Source organism: Zalophus californianus, chromosome 1 (assembly GCF_009762305.2).
Source record: "Zalophus californianus isolate mZalCal1 chromosome 1, mZalCal1.pri.v2, whole genome shotgun sequence".
In the NCBI taxonomy this organism is placed as follows: Eukaryota; Metazoa; Chordata; class Mammalia; order Carnivora; family Otariidae; genus Zalophus; species Zalophus californianus.
The window spans coordinates 85,798,877-85,814,714 of NC_045595.1; the positions used below are offsets into that span (position 1 = coordinate 85,798,877).

The following is a 15,838-nucleotide window of genomic DNA, read 5'->3' on the forward strand; positions in this document are numbered from 1 at the left end:
AGCAGGAGAGTGATGGAAGAAGCAGACCACATATTGGGCAGGGAAGGATGAGAGAGAGCAGTCATGGGAGTCTGTTTTAAAGCAGCTTTCTGGGTCTTCACTGCTGGTCATATTTAACTAGGTGGCCATATGCCTCAGTCTCCTTAGTTCCAACTCATCCCTGTCATCACAGCATTATTATTAATAGTTCTACCTTTAGCTTTCAAAAATGTCCTTGTTTGGGTGATTACCAATAGTTTAAGAGTCCTGTGGTGTCTGGCCTTTTAGTCGACAGACTGTTGTCTCTACTTCTGGTCTCCCATCTACCTCTCACTCACATCCTTCCCAGGCAAGCGTAGCTCTTACGACCTTTCTCACAGGCTCTGCAGTGACCCCCAGGCCCTCAACCACTCTTTTTGCCTCCTGTCTGCTCACTTCTATTACTACCACCCCCCACCTCAATTCATACCACATCCTGTGGACAGATCAATTTTCCTCGGGAGAAACCTGATTGTGTCACTGCTGCTCTGACCCCATGATAGCACCTCATTGCTTACAGAGTAAAAAGTCCAGACTCTAGTCCAAGACTGTTGAATCACAGGTCTGTACATCTGAAACAAATAATGCAATATATGTTAAGAAAAAAAAAGAAGAAGATAGCAGGAGGGGAAGAATGAAGGGGGGAAACTGGAGGGGGAGACGAACCATGGAGACGATGGACTCTGAAATGAGGGTTCTAGAGGGGAGGGGGTAGGGGGATGGGTTAGCCTGGTGATGGGTATTAAAGAGGGCATGTTCTGCGTGGAGCACTGGGTGTTATGCACAAACAATGAATCATGGAACACTACATCAAAAACTAATGATGTATGGTGATTAACATAACAATAAAAAAATTTAAAGAAAAAAATTAAAAAGGTACCACTTGAACTGTGCCTGAAAAGAAACTTATTTCCAAAAAAAAAAAAAAAGTCCACACTCTAAAGATTCAACAGTCTTCATGATCTAGTCCTGGTATTTCATAATATGGGTTAGACTACAGGATAGAGTATAGACAATATAATGCTGACCATTATAATAGGTGGGAATGTGGAGTCTGGAACCAAACTGCCTAGGTTTGAATCCTACTTGCCATTTACGGGCTGTGTGCCCTTGGGCAAGCTGTGCCACCTCTCTGTGCCTCAGGTTTCTTATCTGTAACATGGGGATAAAAAAGAAAATCTACTATTACTGTTATTATAAGGATTAAACGAGTTAATCTCTGTCTGGCCCTTAAAATAGTCTGCAGCACACAGTGAGCATTCAATAAATATAAGCTTTTGTGATTATGGATTTTCTGTGCAGGCATACTGAGCACTTGCTCTCCTCTACATAACTTATGACACTTTCTTACCTCTTCATGTTGCTAACCTTTGTTCCAATAATCCAGCTAGATGACTTCCATGGGAGCCACCCAGCTCTGCCCTGGCCAGAGCTGACTGGCCCAGAAGTGGACACCTCATCTGAGCTGGGCCAATCAGAACCCTTCTCTGGGATCTTTTGCAGTGTGTAACCAGGATGTTTGGGCATTCCATCTCCAGTGCCTAGGCTGAGTTTTCTGTTTACAGAAGTTGGCAATGATCCTATTTCCTGCCACATGGAGAAAATTTGTCCTAAATAAGAAAGAAGGATGATGCTAACAAAGAAAAGTAGGGGCAAAACTTGAAGAAAGTTTCCTGACTGTGCTGAAGACACTGGCTCTAGGTCTTCCTTAGGTCCAGCTCTGGCCCTTCCCTACTGTCCGCTTGGCTGCTACGTGAGGGACCACTGAGTCGTTCCTCACATATTGGCCTTTCCTTGTTTACCTCCCTTTTGTATCTTTGATTTAGACTTTTGACAGGTTGGGGTCTTCTAGTGGGTTGGTTTTCAGGTGGCACCAATAGCTAATTGAAGATCTTTGAGGAATAGGAGTTAAACAGCACACCCTCTCCATTCTACTGATTTATAACTCCCATGCACTACACTTTTAATGAATTATGAAATTATAGGTGCACTCTGAATTAAAGAACTAAGTCAGTTAACACAGATGAGGACCAATAAAACTCCTTTTGTCAGAAATGCCTGCTCTGAAGAGAGTTACCAGAGGATGGATTTATTCTCTACTGTCACCAGGACGCTGGGCTCCACCTCTTCCTTTTGTTTTTAAGGGAGTTTGTAGTTTTCCAAGTTCTTTCAGCATTTTCTGAGCTCCCCACCAAATCACCCCTAGTAGCAGAGGAGAATAAAGCAGTATCTCTTCTCCCCAATCCCAGCCCCGCCAGGGATTTAAGGGCAAGCTGTGGCCCTTCAAACTGAGCAATAGACAGTTTGAGAAGGGTTGAACATGTTAATTCTTCAGAGTCTCTGAGTTACCCCTTGGATCAAATTAAACTGAGAGCGCAGGGATGCCTGTTTGACTCACTATTGTGTCCCCTGCTCCTAGTGCCTACCACATAGTAAGGTATTGAGGTATGGAATGAATGAATTTTTTTTTTCCTTATAGACAGTACATAGTCAGGTCTTGATTTTTTTTTCTTTTTATTAACATATAATGTATTATTTGTTCGGGGGTACAGGTCTGTGATTCATCAGTCTTACACAATTCACAGTGCTCACCATAGCACATACCCTCCCTGATGTCCATCACCCAGCCACCCCATCCCTCCTACCCCCCTCCACTCCAGCAACCCTTAGTTTGGTTCCTGAGATTGAGTCTCTTACGGTTTATCTCCCTCTCTGGTTTCATCTTGTTTCATTTTTATCTCCTTCCCCTATGATCCTCTGCCTTGTTTCTCAAATTCCACATACCAGTGAGATCATATGATAATTGTCTTTCTCTGACTGACTTATTTCGCTTAGCATAACACCCTCTAGTTCCATCCACATCGTTGCAAATGGCAAGATTTCTTTTTTTGATGGCTGCATAATATTCCATTTGTGTGTGTGTGTGTGTGTGTGTGTGTGTGTGTGTGTGTGTGTGTGTGTTTATCACATATATATCACATCTTCTTTATCCATTCATCTGTTGATGGACATCTAGGCTCTTTCCATAGTTTGGCTACTGTGGACATTGCTGCTATAAACATTGGGGTTCATGTGCCCTTTGGATCCTACATTTGTATCTTTCGGGTAAATACCCAGTAGAGCAATTGCTGGGTCATAGGGTAGCTCTCTTTTCACCTTTCTGAGGAACCTCCATATTATTTTCCAGAGTGGCTGCACAAGCTTACATTCCCACCAACAGTGTAGGAGTGTTCCCCTTTCTCCACATCCTCGCCAACATCTGTTGTTTCCTGACTAGTTAATTTTAGCCATTCTGACTGGTGTGAGAAGGTATCTCTTTGTGGTTTTGATTTGTATTTCCCTGATGCTGAGTGATGTGGAGCACTTTTTCATGTGTCTGTTGGCCATTTGGAGGCCTTCTTTGCAGAAACGTCTGTTCATGTCTTCTGCCTGTTTCTTGATTGGATTATTCTTTTGGGTGTTGAGTTTGATAAGTTCTTTATAGATTTTGGATACTAACCCTTTATCTGATATGTCATTTGCAAATATCTTCTCCCATTCTGTTGGTTGTCTTTTGGTTTTGTTGACTGTTTCTTTTGCTGTGCAAAAGCTTTTTATCTTGATGAAGTCCCAATAGTTCATTTTTGCCCTTGCTTCCCTTGCTGTTGGCAATGTGTCTAGGAAGAAGTTGCTATGGCTGAAGTCGAAGAGGTTGCTGCCTGTGTTCTCCCCAAGGATTTTGATGGATTCCTGTCTCACATTCAGGTCTTTCATCCATTTTGAGTCTATTTTTGTGTGTGATGTGAGGAAATGGTCCAGTTTCATTCTTCTGCATGTGGCTGTCCAATTTTCCCAACACCAACACCATTTGTTGAAGCGACTGTCTTTTTTCCATTGGACATTCTTTCCTGCTTTGTCGAAGATTAGTTGACCATAGAGTGGAGGGTCCATTTCCGGGCTCTCTATTCTGTTCCACTGATCTACGTGTCTGTTTTTGTGCCAGTCCCATACTGTCTTGATGATGACAGCTTTGTATAGATCTTGAAGTCCGGAAAATTGTGATGCCACCAGCTTTGCTTTTCTTTTTCAAATTTCCTCTGGCTATTCGTGGTCTTTTCTGGTTCCATACAAATTTTAGGATTATTTGTTCCATTTCTTTGAAAAAAGTTGATGGTATTTTGATAGGGATTGCATTAAATGTGTAGATTGCTCTAAGTAGCATAGACATTTTCATAATATTTGTTCTTCCAGTCCATGAGCATGGAATGTTTTTCCATTTCTTTGTCTTCTTCAATTTCTTTCATGAGTATTCTATAGTTTTCTGAGTACAGATTCTTTCCCTCTTTGGTTAGATTTATTCTTAGATACCTTATGGTTTTGGGTGCAATTGTAAATTGGATCGACTCCTTAATTTCTCTTTCTTCTGTCTTGTTGGTATATAGAAATGCAACTGATTTCTGTGCATTGATTTTTATGTCCTGCCACTTTACTGAATTCCTATATGAGTTCTAGCAGTTTGGGGTGGAGTATTTTGGGTTTTCTACATAAAGTATCATATCATCTGCAAAGAGTGAGAGTTTGACTTCTTCTTTGCCGATTCGGATGCCTTTGATTTCTTTTTATTGTCTGATTGCTGAGGCTAGGACCTCTAGTACTATGTTGAATAGCAGTGGTGATAGTGAACATCCCTGCCATGTCCCTGACCTTAGGGGAAAAGCTCTCAGTTTTTCCATGAATGGGTATTATTAACCTCATTTTATAAATGAGGGAACTGAAGTTCAGATAGATCCTCTGGCTTAACCAGTCACATCGCTAGTGAGTGGCAGACTTGGATACAAAGCTGTAGGTCTCAGATTCCTTGTCCAGAGCTCATTCTAAGACCTCCCAGTCATTAAAGGAGAAAACCACAATACCAGCATATTTATATGATAATGGCACTAAACTCCCAGCAGTGCTTAGTAAAGGTTTCAATTCCTAAAGCTAAATGTTAACACATGAGAATACTAACGGCATCTTCAGACTTGAGCTAAAATCCGTGTTATTTTTGAACCTTTCTTTTCAGAAAGCTGTATAAGAGTTTAGGTGACAAAAGATGAGAAGGGTTGGGTGCTTATGATAAAATATTCACCGTAAAGACTCATGTGTAACCATGCAACTCAGAACAGCATTTTTGTGCCTGTTCTTGACATAAGTGCATGCCTCTCTAGGTTCCCTTTATATTTCATAAATCCCCAAAGACATTAAAATGTCAGCTCTCACAGAATGGTGGCCCATGAGTTATGGGGGAGGGTCAAAGTGGGCAGTGGTCTGGTCTAGGGTAAATGTGGGTGTGTTTGTGTGTGAAAGAGAGAGAGAGAGAGTCTTAGTCTTTTCCCTATGTTATATGCCTCTGAAGTCATTGTTGAAAACTCTGTTTCTATTATTCAGTATTTTAGATGATTTATTATGCTCATAATAATATTTATTATTATGTGATGATAGAAATACTCTGTATCTTCACTGTCCAGCAATATGGTCACAGCCACAAGTGACTGTTGAACACTTGAAATGTGGCTGGTGTGCCTGAGGAACTGAACTTTTCATTTAATTTTATTTGAATTAATTTAAATTTAAATAATCACACTTGGCTAATAGCTGCCATATTGGACGGCTCAGCTCTATATCTTTTAAAAGTCTGTGAGTTTCTGATTTCCAGCATTAATGAGCTAATGAGTTATGAGAATTCCATTAAGTTCATCACAGAGTTAGAAACTGCCTATAACTTGCAGACCTTAACTCTACAGTTAAGGATTTACCTTCCCTCACCTCAGAATGTGGTGGGGCAATTTCCTTTACCTGGACAACAGTGGCCACTTCTTGCCATACTTCAGCCTCTCCCCTGGGACCTTGAATCAATGACAAATTAAGTCCTAGTGGTCTTGTTTCTATTTGGGGCACACGCTCTTTCCCTGCCTTTTGGGAGCTCCTGGCCATCTCTTCATTTCACACCAAGTCAGGTTTCGAGTTAGAGTCCTTTATCAGTCTGCCCTGTGCTTGTATACCCCTTCTTCCCTTTCCCTGTTATCCTCCTATATTAGTCAGAATTCTCTGGAGAAACAGACCTAATGGGATTATCTATCTATTGATTGATGTATCTGTAGAGAGACATACTGAGATTGAAAGGGAACTGGCAAGTCCAAAACCTGCAGGGCTGTCTGGCCAGCTCGAGGCTCAGGTAAGTGTAATGCTGCAGTCTTGAACTCAGTCTTGTAAACTCAGGCAGGTTTTCTAGATTGTTGTCTACAAGCAGAATTCCTCTTTGGGAAAAACTCAATCTTTGCTCGTAAGACCTTCCACTGATTGAGGGAGGCCCATCCACACTATGGAGGGCAATCTGCTTTACTCAAAGTCAGTTAATTAAGATGTTAATCACATCTTTAAAATATCTCTATAGAAACATCTAGACTAGTGTTGACCAAGCAACTGGTTGCTATAGTTTAGCCATTTGACACACAAAATTAACTACAAAACCTTTTTCACTAGATTCTGACAAAATGGTCTCTGACTGACTCTGACACTTCATGCATGCCATCTAGTATGGCCTGTGGGCACTCCGGTTCCTACTCACCAGTCAGCAGGAGCCTGTTCTCCTTTCTTCATATCACAGATAGCTTTCATCTCTACAAAATCCAAGCCATGTTCCATTTCTCTGTAGCAGGTTTCACCCTGACTGATGCATGTCCTCTAAAACATAAACACATACACTAGACAGAGTGCAGGTATCCCCCGCTTTTTGAGAGTTCACGTTATGCCACTTCTCTTTTGCAAAAACCTACCTGAGTACCTGTTTTCACCAAGTGGAAGAAATCCAATGAGGATTTTTGCTTTTATGAAAAATGGCAAAAAGCAAAACTACTTTGTTTTGCAGTAAACCATCATAGAGGCAACATGTACCCCAAACAGTAACAGTGGCCCCACCAGTCTCCTTCCCCAGAAGCTACACTCGCATCCCAGCCTCCAGCCTCCATAACTTTGAGCTATGTCTGTGAGCATCTGTGCTTTATCTCAGTTTGTTTTGTGCATCTGTTAGCGAAATGTGTCCTAAGGTATCAGAGTAGCTTAAGAGAGGTTATTTTTTGGGGTCTGGGACTGCTCAAAATTTTTTTCCATGGAAATTAATGGTAATTGCTTCTTCACTTTATGCCATTTCGGCTGACAAAAATTTTCATAGGAACACACTATTTTCAGATAGTAGGGAAAACCTGTGTATATTTGAACTTTAGCAGCAGGTATTCATTTTGAAAGCAGAGTAAAGACAATACAGCTTAGATTTTTTGGGACTAGTCCAAGGTCATGTTATTTTTCATGAAAGTGGTTCTTTAAATATATAACCAGGGGCATCTGTGTGGCTCAGTTGGTTAAGCAGCTGCCTTTAGCTCAAAATGTTCAGGTCATGATCTCGGGGTCCTGGGATTGAGCCCTGTGTGGGGCTCCCTGCTCAGCGAGGAGTCTGCTTCTCCCTCTCTCTCTGCTCCTCTGCCCCCCGACTCATGATCTCTTTCTCTCTCTCAAATAAATAAAATCTTTTAAAAATATGTGTAACCAAAGAAGCTCTAATTTTTTATAACGAGTTGAGACTTTTCATAAAAATAAATTTTTTAAAAAGAAAAAAATCTTTTTCACATCATAATCTCTGATTTTAGGTTGGGAAAATAGAGTTACTATCAAATTTGTGCTTATTCGTTACAGAGCAGTTGGGTGAAGTCTTGGATCAGTTGAAAATGGTCTTATTTCATTTTTGCTGCCTAAACCGGTGGTGTTACTCCTGGAAGTGTCAGGGGTGTGATGGTTCTTAAATGCAGCAGAAATAAGGAGGTGGGTGCAGGTGTATTTCAGTTTACACTGGTATCAAACTGAGCATCTCGGCTCAGGCCAGATTACATAAAGTAGAAAGAGTGGTACCATTGAAGGAGCATTGGGTTAGATTTAGGATACTGAGCTGAATCTGGACTTTGCCTTGTGATTAGCCCTGGGTAGTTCAACAAGTCACATAACTGTCCCAGAGCCAGTTTCCTCTTCTGTTAGGTATTATTTGGGGCATAAGATCATGCATGTTAAAGTTCTTTCTGGAAGAGTTGTACAATGTTGACAGTTATTGTTTTAATAATCACAGTCGTTAGAGAAATTGTGCCCGTCTGCAGGCAATTCCATAACGAGGTGACCTGGGTGTTCATGATTTGGTCTTCTGTATTGATTTGACTCCATGCTCATGAGGACCTGGTGTAGCTTGGAGGATTGGCAGTGTCCAGCAGCAGAGAATGAGGCCTGAGGTAAATTGATTTTGGTTGTATGGAGAATGGAGGAGGGATTCCAGAGACACTGGGGGATAAATCTGGCAGGGTGTGGTGAGCAGATAACGCAGGGTTAGAGAAAAGCAAGAGCTAAGGAAGCCGCTTGTGGCTCCAGTTTGCGAGATGAGGGTGGTGGTGGACCCAGCAGCTAAGATCATGATCGTCGGTCGTGTAGGTGTGAACTCCAGAGGAAAGTCACAGTTGGGGAGTCCAGATTTGGGAATAATTGACATATGACTAGTGGCTAAACCCAAGTGAGTAGAGGAGGTCACCATAGGGAGTATAGGGTGAGGAGACCGGGTGGCTGAGGGTGAACTCTGACAAATGGCAGCTGGTACCCACCATTAGGACACTCCGGAGATTTGCTCAATAAAGGCTGTGAATGAACAAATGAATAAATGAGTGAATGAGAAACAGGGATCCATATAACAAACACAGTCAAATGACCTTAAGAGAGAAAAAGAGAAAGTGCTGTACTAGAGTTAGAAGAGTCAAAGCCCTTAGGGTCTAGCCAAATATTGATCTTTATAAAATCTAAATGCGGTTCCTCTGGTTAAAAAGGACTACTCCCCTTTTCTGGTAAACAATTTGGCAGCCTGTATCAAGCCTTTGAAAAGTTAATATCTCTTGACCCATTAATTCCTCTTCCAGGAATCCACCCACAGGAAGTAAGCAGAGCTGCAAAGATTTATGCATATTTGCATATGTTTCATATTCCTGAGACATGAGTTTCTCTGGAAGGCTTGGGATGGAGGTGGGAGGGAGGCATTTAACTTTTGCATCTTTTTAAAAGTTTTGATATTGTATAGTACTATGGTGCAGGATACAAAATTCTCATTAGTGTTTCAGATAAAAGATGAGCATTCAAAGAAATCTTGTGCTTTGCCCTCAGACCTCCATTCTCTGCTCTTGGAGTTACTGCAGTGGGAAAGTTGGAGAATATGCTGGCCTGCAGGGTGAAGTCACAGCCTTTGTTGGCATGCCATTCAGTGACACCCACGATATGGCCCTTCTGATTTCCAGTCCCCACCCCCCACTCCTGGTTTCTCTTGTCATGATCCCGATATATTCGTGTATAGAAGTGACTTCAGTACATCAGGATGTTGCATACCATCAAGTTTCGCCCATGATGATCCTTCTTTCTCTTTACCTGCATTGCCATTCTCCCTTTCTTTCACCTATCTGGTGAACTCCTATTCATCCTTCAAAACCTCCTGCAGATTTGGTCCCTAAAGAGGTTTTTCCTAGCACAGTATTTTGGAAAAAAAAAATTGAATTTGACTGTTTAAGGTGAAGCATATACACTCCAATTCTGTCACACTCCTCACCTCTTCCTGTTGTATTACATTATTTCATTTGTTACAGTCCTGACCTGTCAGAAACTTTTCAGCCTCCCCTTCAGGCAGAAATAATTGTCATTTCTATGCCTTTATATCTATTACTATATTTATCATACTCTATGAGAAATTTGTGGAGTATTTACTTTTTTCAGTTATAAAAGTAATATGCATACTCATTAGATAAATTTTGAAAAATTACACACTAATAGAAACATCACATAGTTGTCATGATATTGTGTCTATAAAGTTTAGAATCTTGATCTTTTTTAACATAACCTTATAACATAAGCATTTTTGTGCCATGTTGGTATAATTGTTTTTAAAGTCTGTTTATAATAATTGGCTGAATATTCCTGAGAGTTGGGATTCCTATTTTGTACCCCCAGCACCTAAATACAATGTTAGTCTGGGCCAGTGTAGGAACTTAATACAGTGTGTTGAATTTGGGAGCTGAAAAATTCAGCAGTCTCCATCCCTACCTTCAAGGAGCTCATTCTGGGAGAGGAGACATACATATTCACTCATTGTTTAGTGCATTCATTCATTCATTCCACAGATACTTACTCTGTGTCAGACATCGTTCTCACACCAGGGACATAGCAGTGCACAAAACTCTTCCTGTGTGAAATGTGTATTCTAGAATAGTGATTCCCAAATTTGGGGTGCATTGGAATCATCTGAAGCTTGCTAAAACACAAGTCTCTGGGCCCTACCCTCATGTCATGATCATGATATGATCCAGAAATACGCTGTGCTAGGCAAAAACCTATTTGGGGACCAAATCGGAAGGAGGTTTTGATTCAGGGTTTCTGAGTCAGTGAGGCCTGAGAATTTGCATTTTTAACAAGTTCCCAGGTGATGCTGAGCTGATGCTGCTAATATGGGACCCCACTTCGGGAACCCCTGGCATAGAGGACAAGTTTGAGGTATAGTAGCTCCAAGGAAGATGGTTGTCCAGTTAGCTGTGGGAGAAGGGCACATGTCTGATTCCAGTTTCAAATCCCAGTAAAGGAGGGGAGGACTGGGCTAATGCCCTGGGTCCAGAGTCCTCGCCTCCTCACTCTGGGTGACTGTCAGTCTCTGCAGGATCACAGAAGCCTGGGATCGATAAGGAGAGGGGGTAGAGCAACAGTGATGGTCAGGAGTACCTTTCTCTCCTTCCTCACCCCCGCCAAATATAATGTCTAATCTTCAGAGCAACTGCAAGAGAAGTATGGTTCCCCCACCCCATTTTATGGGTGAGAAAACTGAGACCTAGAAAGTTACATAACATACTCTGATTCCAGAGTCTCACACCTGGAGCTCCAAGCCAGGCCTTTTCTGCCTTCAAACCCCATGACTCAGGCCTATTGGGACCAGCTTTTAAAAAATGCTTCAGTAGTCAGAGGTGCCTTGTCTGTGGTGAGACACCCGTAGCAGGGGCTAGGTGCAAGTGGGCCAGGTGCCGACAGTGTTGCAGTTGATGAAGGAGAGAGCCCCACTGGAGTGTAGGGGCCTGACAGCTGAAACAGAGGTCTGCAGCTTGCGGGGAGAGAGCTTACTGTCCTTCCTGTAGGAGCTACATCTGGAAATTATTAATAGTATTTTCTCACATATGAAAATTTGTGGCCGTTAGGTTTCGTTCACTTTTACTACAGGTTTAGTGCCTTGAGAATTTGCATAACGTGTGCAAAACTTTAAAAAGCCCATTTCCAAACCCCTTCCGAAGAAAAGCGTTGGCAAGTCAGGTGTGAAATAATTCACAGATTTAGGGCGCCTGGGTGGCTCAGTTGGTTAAGTGACTGCCTTCGGCTCAGGTCATGATCCTGGAGTCCCTGGATGGAGTCCCACATCAGGCTCCCTGCTCGGCGGGGAGTCTGCTTCTCCCTCTGACCCTCCCCCCCTCATGTGCTCTCTCTCTCTCTCTCATTCTCTCTCTCAAATAAATAAATAAAATCTTTAAAAATTTTCAAAAAAATGCACAGATTTAGAAAATTTAAGATTAGAAAAAAGCCACCTCCGTCCCCTGCAGTGGGAATGGGAGGAGTCAGCGCTAAGGTGGCCCGGTTCCCCAGCTCCGACGTACGCCCGCATCCGTGCAGCTATCCACAACTCCCTGGATCACCTCAGTTTAGCTCTGCCCCTGTGCCGCAGCCTCAGGTCCTTGCCGTCTGTCAAGGGTTAAGAGCATATAAGTGATGTAAGAAAAATGTCTCTTCATTTTCTGTAAAACTGAGGAAGGCACATTTTACTCCATGGCTCTACAAGAGTCCTACAACAAATTTCTCTGTTCCTGACCAGCAAATCATGCTTCTCTCTTACGGACCTCGCACGTTTCCTCATTTCATTTGAGATTCGTAAGATCCATTGCTTTGCCTATGTTGCCAGGAAGCTCAGAGCAAGGCTTCGTAGGCAGTAGCTTAGCTTCCCTTAACCTAAGGTTCTTGGACAGTAATTATCTCCCCCTCTTTTCTTTTGAAAACTTTTGTTACCTGTGTCTTCTTTCAGAAGCTTTCCAAAACAATTTCTAAAAGTAGGTGGGTATCACAGATTAATGGGCGAAAAATGAATTTTCAGAACGGAAAGGGGTTTGTTTCATGGAAAGTTTCTTTTTTGTAATGGTCTTTGAAGAATTAAACAGAAGAATTTATGGAAAATGCCTAGTACAGTGCCTGGGACACAGCAGGTCTGCACTAGATGGTAATTCCTACTATCGTCATTATTTCTAGCACAGGCTAGACTTTATAGAAAGACTGGACTGTACATTTGTAACTGCTCTAGATTGCTTTCCAGAATGTGTAGTGTTGAACTGAAATGACCGTTGGCTTAAAGTTAGGGCAGTTCATCCAAGGAGGGCTGCCTTGGCTTGCTTGTCTCTTAGAGTAGCTCCATGGGGGCGTTTCTTACTAATTCTCAAATGACGGTGGATGACCACTGCAGAAGCCTCAAGATTTTCTAAGGTCATCCACTCAGGGGTTGGTGACTAAGACTTACATAACTCTGAGGTCTTCACTTCCTGATTCATCTGTAGCATCCTCACCCGGAAAGTCCCGTAAAGCCGATTTCCTAGTTTGGGCTGGCTCTTCCTTGATTTTATTAGGCTCTTACTTTCCATTTTTCTTTCCCTTGCGACTATTAAATTCAGTTGCCTGGGGGTATTTGTCAGGGAGGGAAGAGTTAAAGTGCCTCGGTACTCTGCGTGGCCGTTAGCCCCCCATCTCAGGGGCTTAGGAAGTGAGAAGCAAGTTACCTGCGACTGAGACTGGATGGTGTGCACCATGGCTTGGAGAGTCACGAGTCTGCCCAAGCAACACCTGAGGGCCCAGCGTGGTTTTCGGGTGCCTTTGGCTGAGGCGGAGAGCACCACGGAGCAGGTGTTGGTCAGATTTCCCCGCTGTGGGGAATGTGCACACCAGCTTTCACACAGTGGTGATTTTCCCCACCTCCGCCCTTCTCTGCCAAAACAATTGTTTAAAAGAGGAAGCTCTTTCGGTCATAAAATGTCATCTGGTAGTTAGTATATGGCTATATAGACCTACTGGATTATACAGTAGCCTGATTGGCAGGAAGTAGGTGATTCATCAGAAAAAAAAATAATGAAAAAAATAAACTCTTACCAAAATGAACTTCCTCTTTCAAACTCGTTGTTCCAACTCATCCTTTAGAACCTTCTTGCAGCCCCTTAGAAAAAAAATAACCAAAGGGGACTAATGCAGTATTTCGAAGAGAGGTAATCCTCAGCCCTGCCTCACCACATGCTTCATAGTTAAAAAGAGCAAGCCCCATGCTGTCTTTCCCCAGTGGGGCCAGGCTTAGGGTGTGGCCACTGCCTAGAGGGGACTTGGAGCGTCTGCAGCCTTGAGAGATTTCATGTTCAGACCGAAGGATCCCCAGAGGCCTTCAGCGAGGTGTTTTGGATGTTGCACGTGTCTCCCTTCGATAGAACATCCCATCCACGTGGTCGCCTTCATTTTGTTTGCCTCACAGGTCCAGGAGGCTGCGAGTCAGGGCCTGAAATTTGTCGGTGTCATACCTCAGTATGGTTGCCCTGTGAAGTCAGCAGGCAGCAGGCCCCCAGCGGACACCAGAGCTGCGGAAAAGGAGCCGGGCCGGTGCGGGGATGATGAGCCCCCGGGTGCTCCCGCAGGGACAGACAGCGGCCAGGAGCCAGGCCAGGGCCCCGGAGGAGAGACGTCCGTTGCTGAGCAGCCCAGCTTGCCCTCCGGAGAAGGGGACGGTGCAGAACGGTCTCCACACGGAATGAGCAAGGCTCTGGATGGGCCTGATGGTGACCTGTTGGAAGTGCGCGAGGAGCCACTCTCGGCAAGTAAGTATGTCAGCACAGGGACTTTTGACCCACCTACAGACAGGCTAACAGCTTTGCAGTAATCCATGGCATTTTAGGAAAAAGAAATGGAATGAGAGTGTACAGACAGCAGTCCATCCCGCAGGAGAAACTGGATTTTTCTGGGCCTCCTGACTGATTGCTTACTGACACCGTGACTTCCGGGAAAGCAGAACCACATGAAATTGACTTGCAGTTGCTCCAACATGTCACATTTGAAGTGGATTCTAGAACTCGAGGGGTTTTATCCCCACACTCTTGCGCTGCCCTCGAACAACCTCGCTCTTAGCACAGGAAGCGTTCCTGTGCCGGGCACCAATGCAGAACCCATGCTCCACTTCTGGTCCACTTACTTTGAGTATCCCCCTAAAGAGAGAAATCAAGAAAGACAGTTTTGAGGACGAATTGTGCAGGAAACTGGTGATTCAACTCACTAGGCTGTAAAGAACCAGATTTCAGGGAGTGTGTATAGTTGACGGATCAGCACTGTGGAGAGAACACGGCCAGGGAGAGGCCCCCGAGATGTGAATCCTCTTACATTGTAACAACCGCTCGAGTGTGCACGTTAGGAAGGCAGTTCCAGATAACAACAGCACAACGATGATAGTAGCCAGCAGTTATTGGTACCAGAGTAGCTGAGACCATGTGTGTGCCTCCTGATGAATGTCTAAGTCTTATCCCAGAAACTTGCATCTTGTCATTGGTGTTGGGCTGGATGTGTTGCTCTGAATCCCCAGAAGGAAGATAGGCCTCCTTGGAGGAGTGTGCAAGGGTGAGGGTTCAGGGCAGGCATAGGCCCTCCAGGAGAAAAAGGCAGGAGTCTTTGAGAGGCAGGTAGCACTGTGGTTAAGAACCTAGACTCTGGGGGGCGCCTGGGTGGCTCAGTCCGTTAAGTGTCTGCCTTCGGCTCAGGTCGTGATCCTGGGGTCCTGGGATCCAGCCCCGGGTCGGGCTCCCCTGCTTCTCCCTCTCCCTCTCCCGCCTGCTGGTGCTCTCTCTTTCTCTCCCTCTCGCTCTCTCTCTTCAATCAGTTAATCAGTAAACTTTAAGAATCTAGACTCTGCTTATATCCATTCCATTTGCCACCTTCTACCTAGGCAGTCTTGGGCAAGTTACCCTCCTGTGCCTCAGTTTCTTACCCTGGTAAATAGAGACAGAACAATAGTTTCTTGTTGAAAGGTTAAGTGAGGGGTACATTTAAGGCACTCAGCACTGCTTGACTAAGTGTGAACTGTTATTATTGGCACACAGGCTCAGTAGCCCTGCCCACAGGCCTCTACCTCTGCACGGAACCCTGGCTTGGAGAAAGGAGGCACTCGGTACTGAAGTACCCCTCAGGACTTTTCTGATATTTCCCGCTCCAGAATCCATCTTTCTCCAAGCCTACTTCCAGACTTCCTGCCCTCTGCGGTTGACCCCAGGGAAAATTCACTGGGGAGACTTGTCCTAGGACCATTTCCCCCACAGGCTGCCCCTGGGGCTGTTTGCCTCCCTCACCCTGAGACTCTCCTCCATTGCTGAACACACAGAGACCCCTCAACACCCAGGGTGTCTTGGCCTGTGTCTCATTTCTTCAAGTCCCTGTTCTTTACTAGCAGACCAGGTCCTGCCGAGGAATAATGGGTTAATGTGTGTCTGGAGGTGGTCAGCCCAATAGTGGATGGGAATTTCGGCCTTGGAGGGTGTTACAGTACCCCACTTTAATCTCACTCAGTGGGCAGTTGGCTGTCCGTTGTCTGCACGCAAAGCTGGCCCTTATCTCTCTACTCGGGAGGCCACAGGTCTCTGAAATTTTGGCAGCTCGTTGCTATCCTTTATTCCTCACTGCGTGGCATAAATGAACCTTT

General features: G+C 44.0%; 1 protein-coding gene across 3 annotated transcripts in view; it reads left to right on the forward strand.

Annotated features, from left to right (window-relative positions):
* The window catches only part of RFTN1 (raftlin, lipid raft linker 1), a 201,045-nt gene that overhangs the window by 130,408 nt on the left and 54,799 nt on the right, over positions 1–15,838 (forward strand). For all 3 annotated transcript variants that reach the window (XM_027584718.2, XM_027584717.2, XM_027584716.2), the window contains exon 5: positions 13,634–13,973. In XM_027584718.2, coding sequence (XP_027440519.1) covers positions 13,634–13,973 — 340 coding nt within the window. The remainder of the gene's footprint in view (positions 1–13,633; positions 13,974–15,838) is intronic.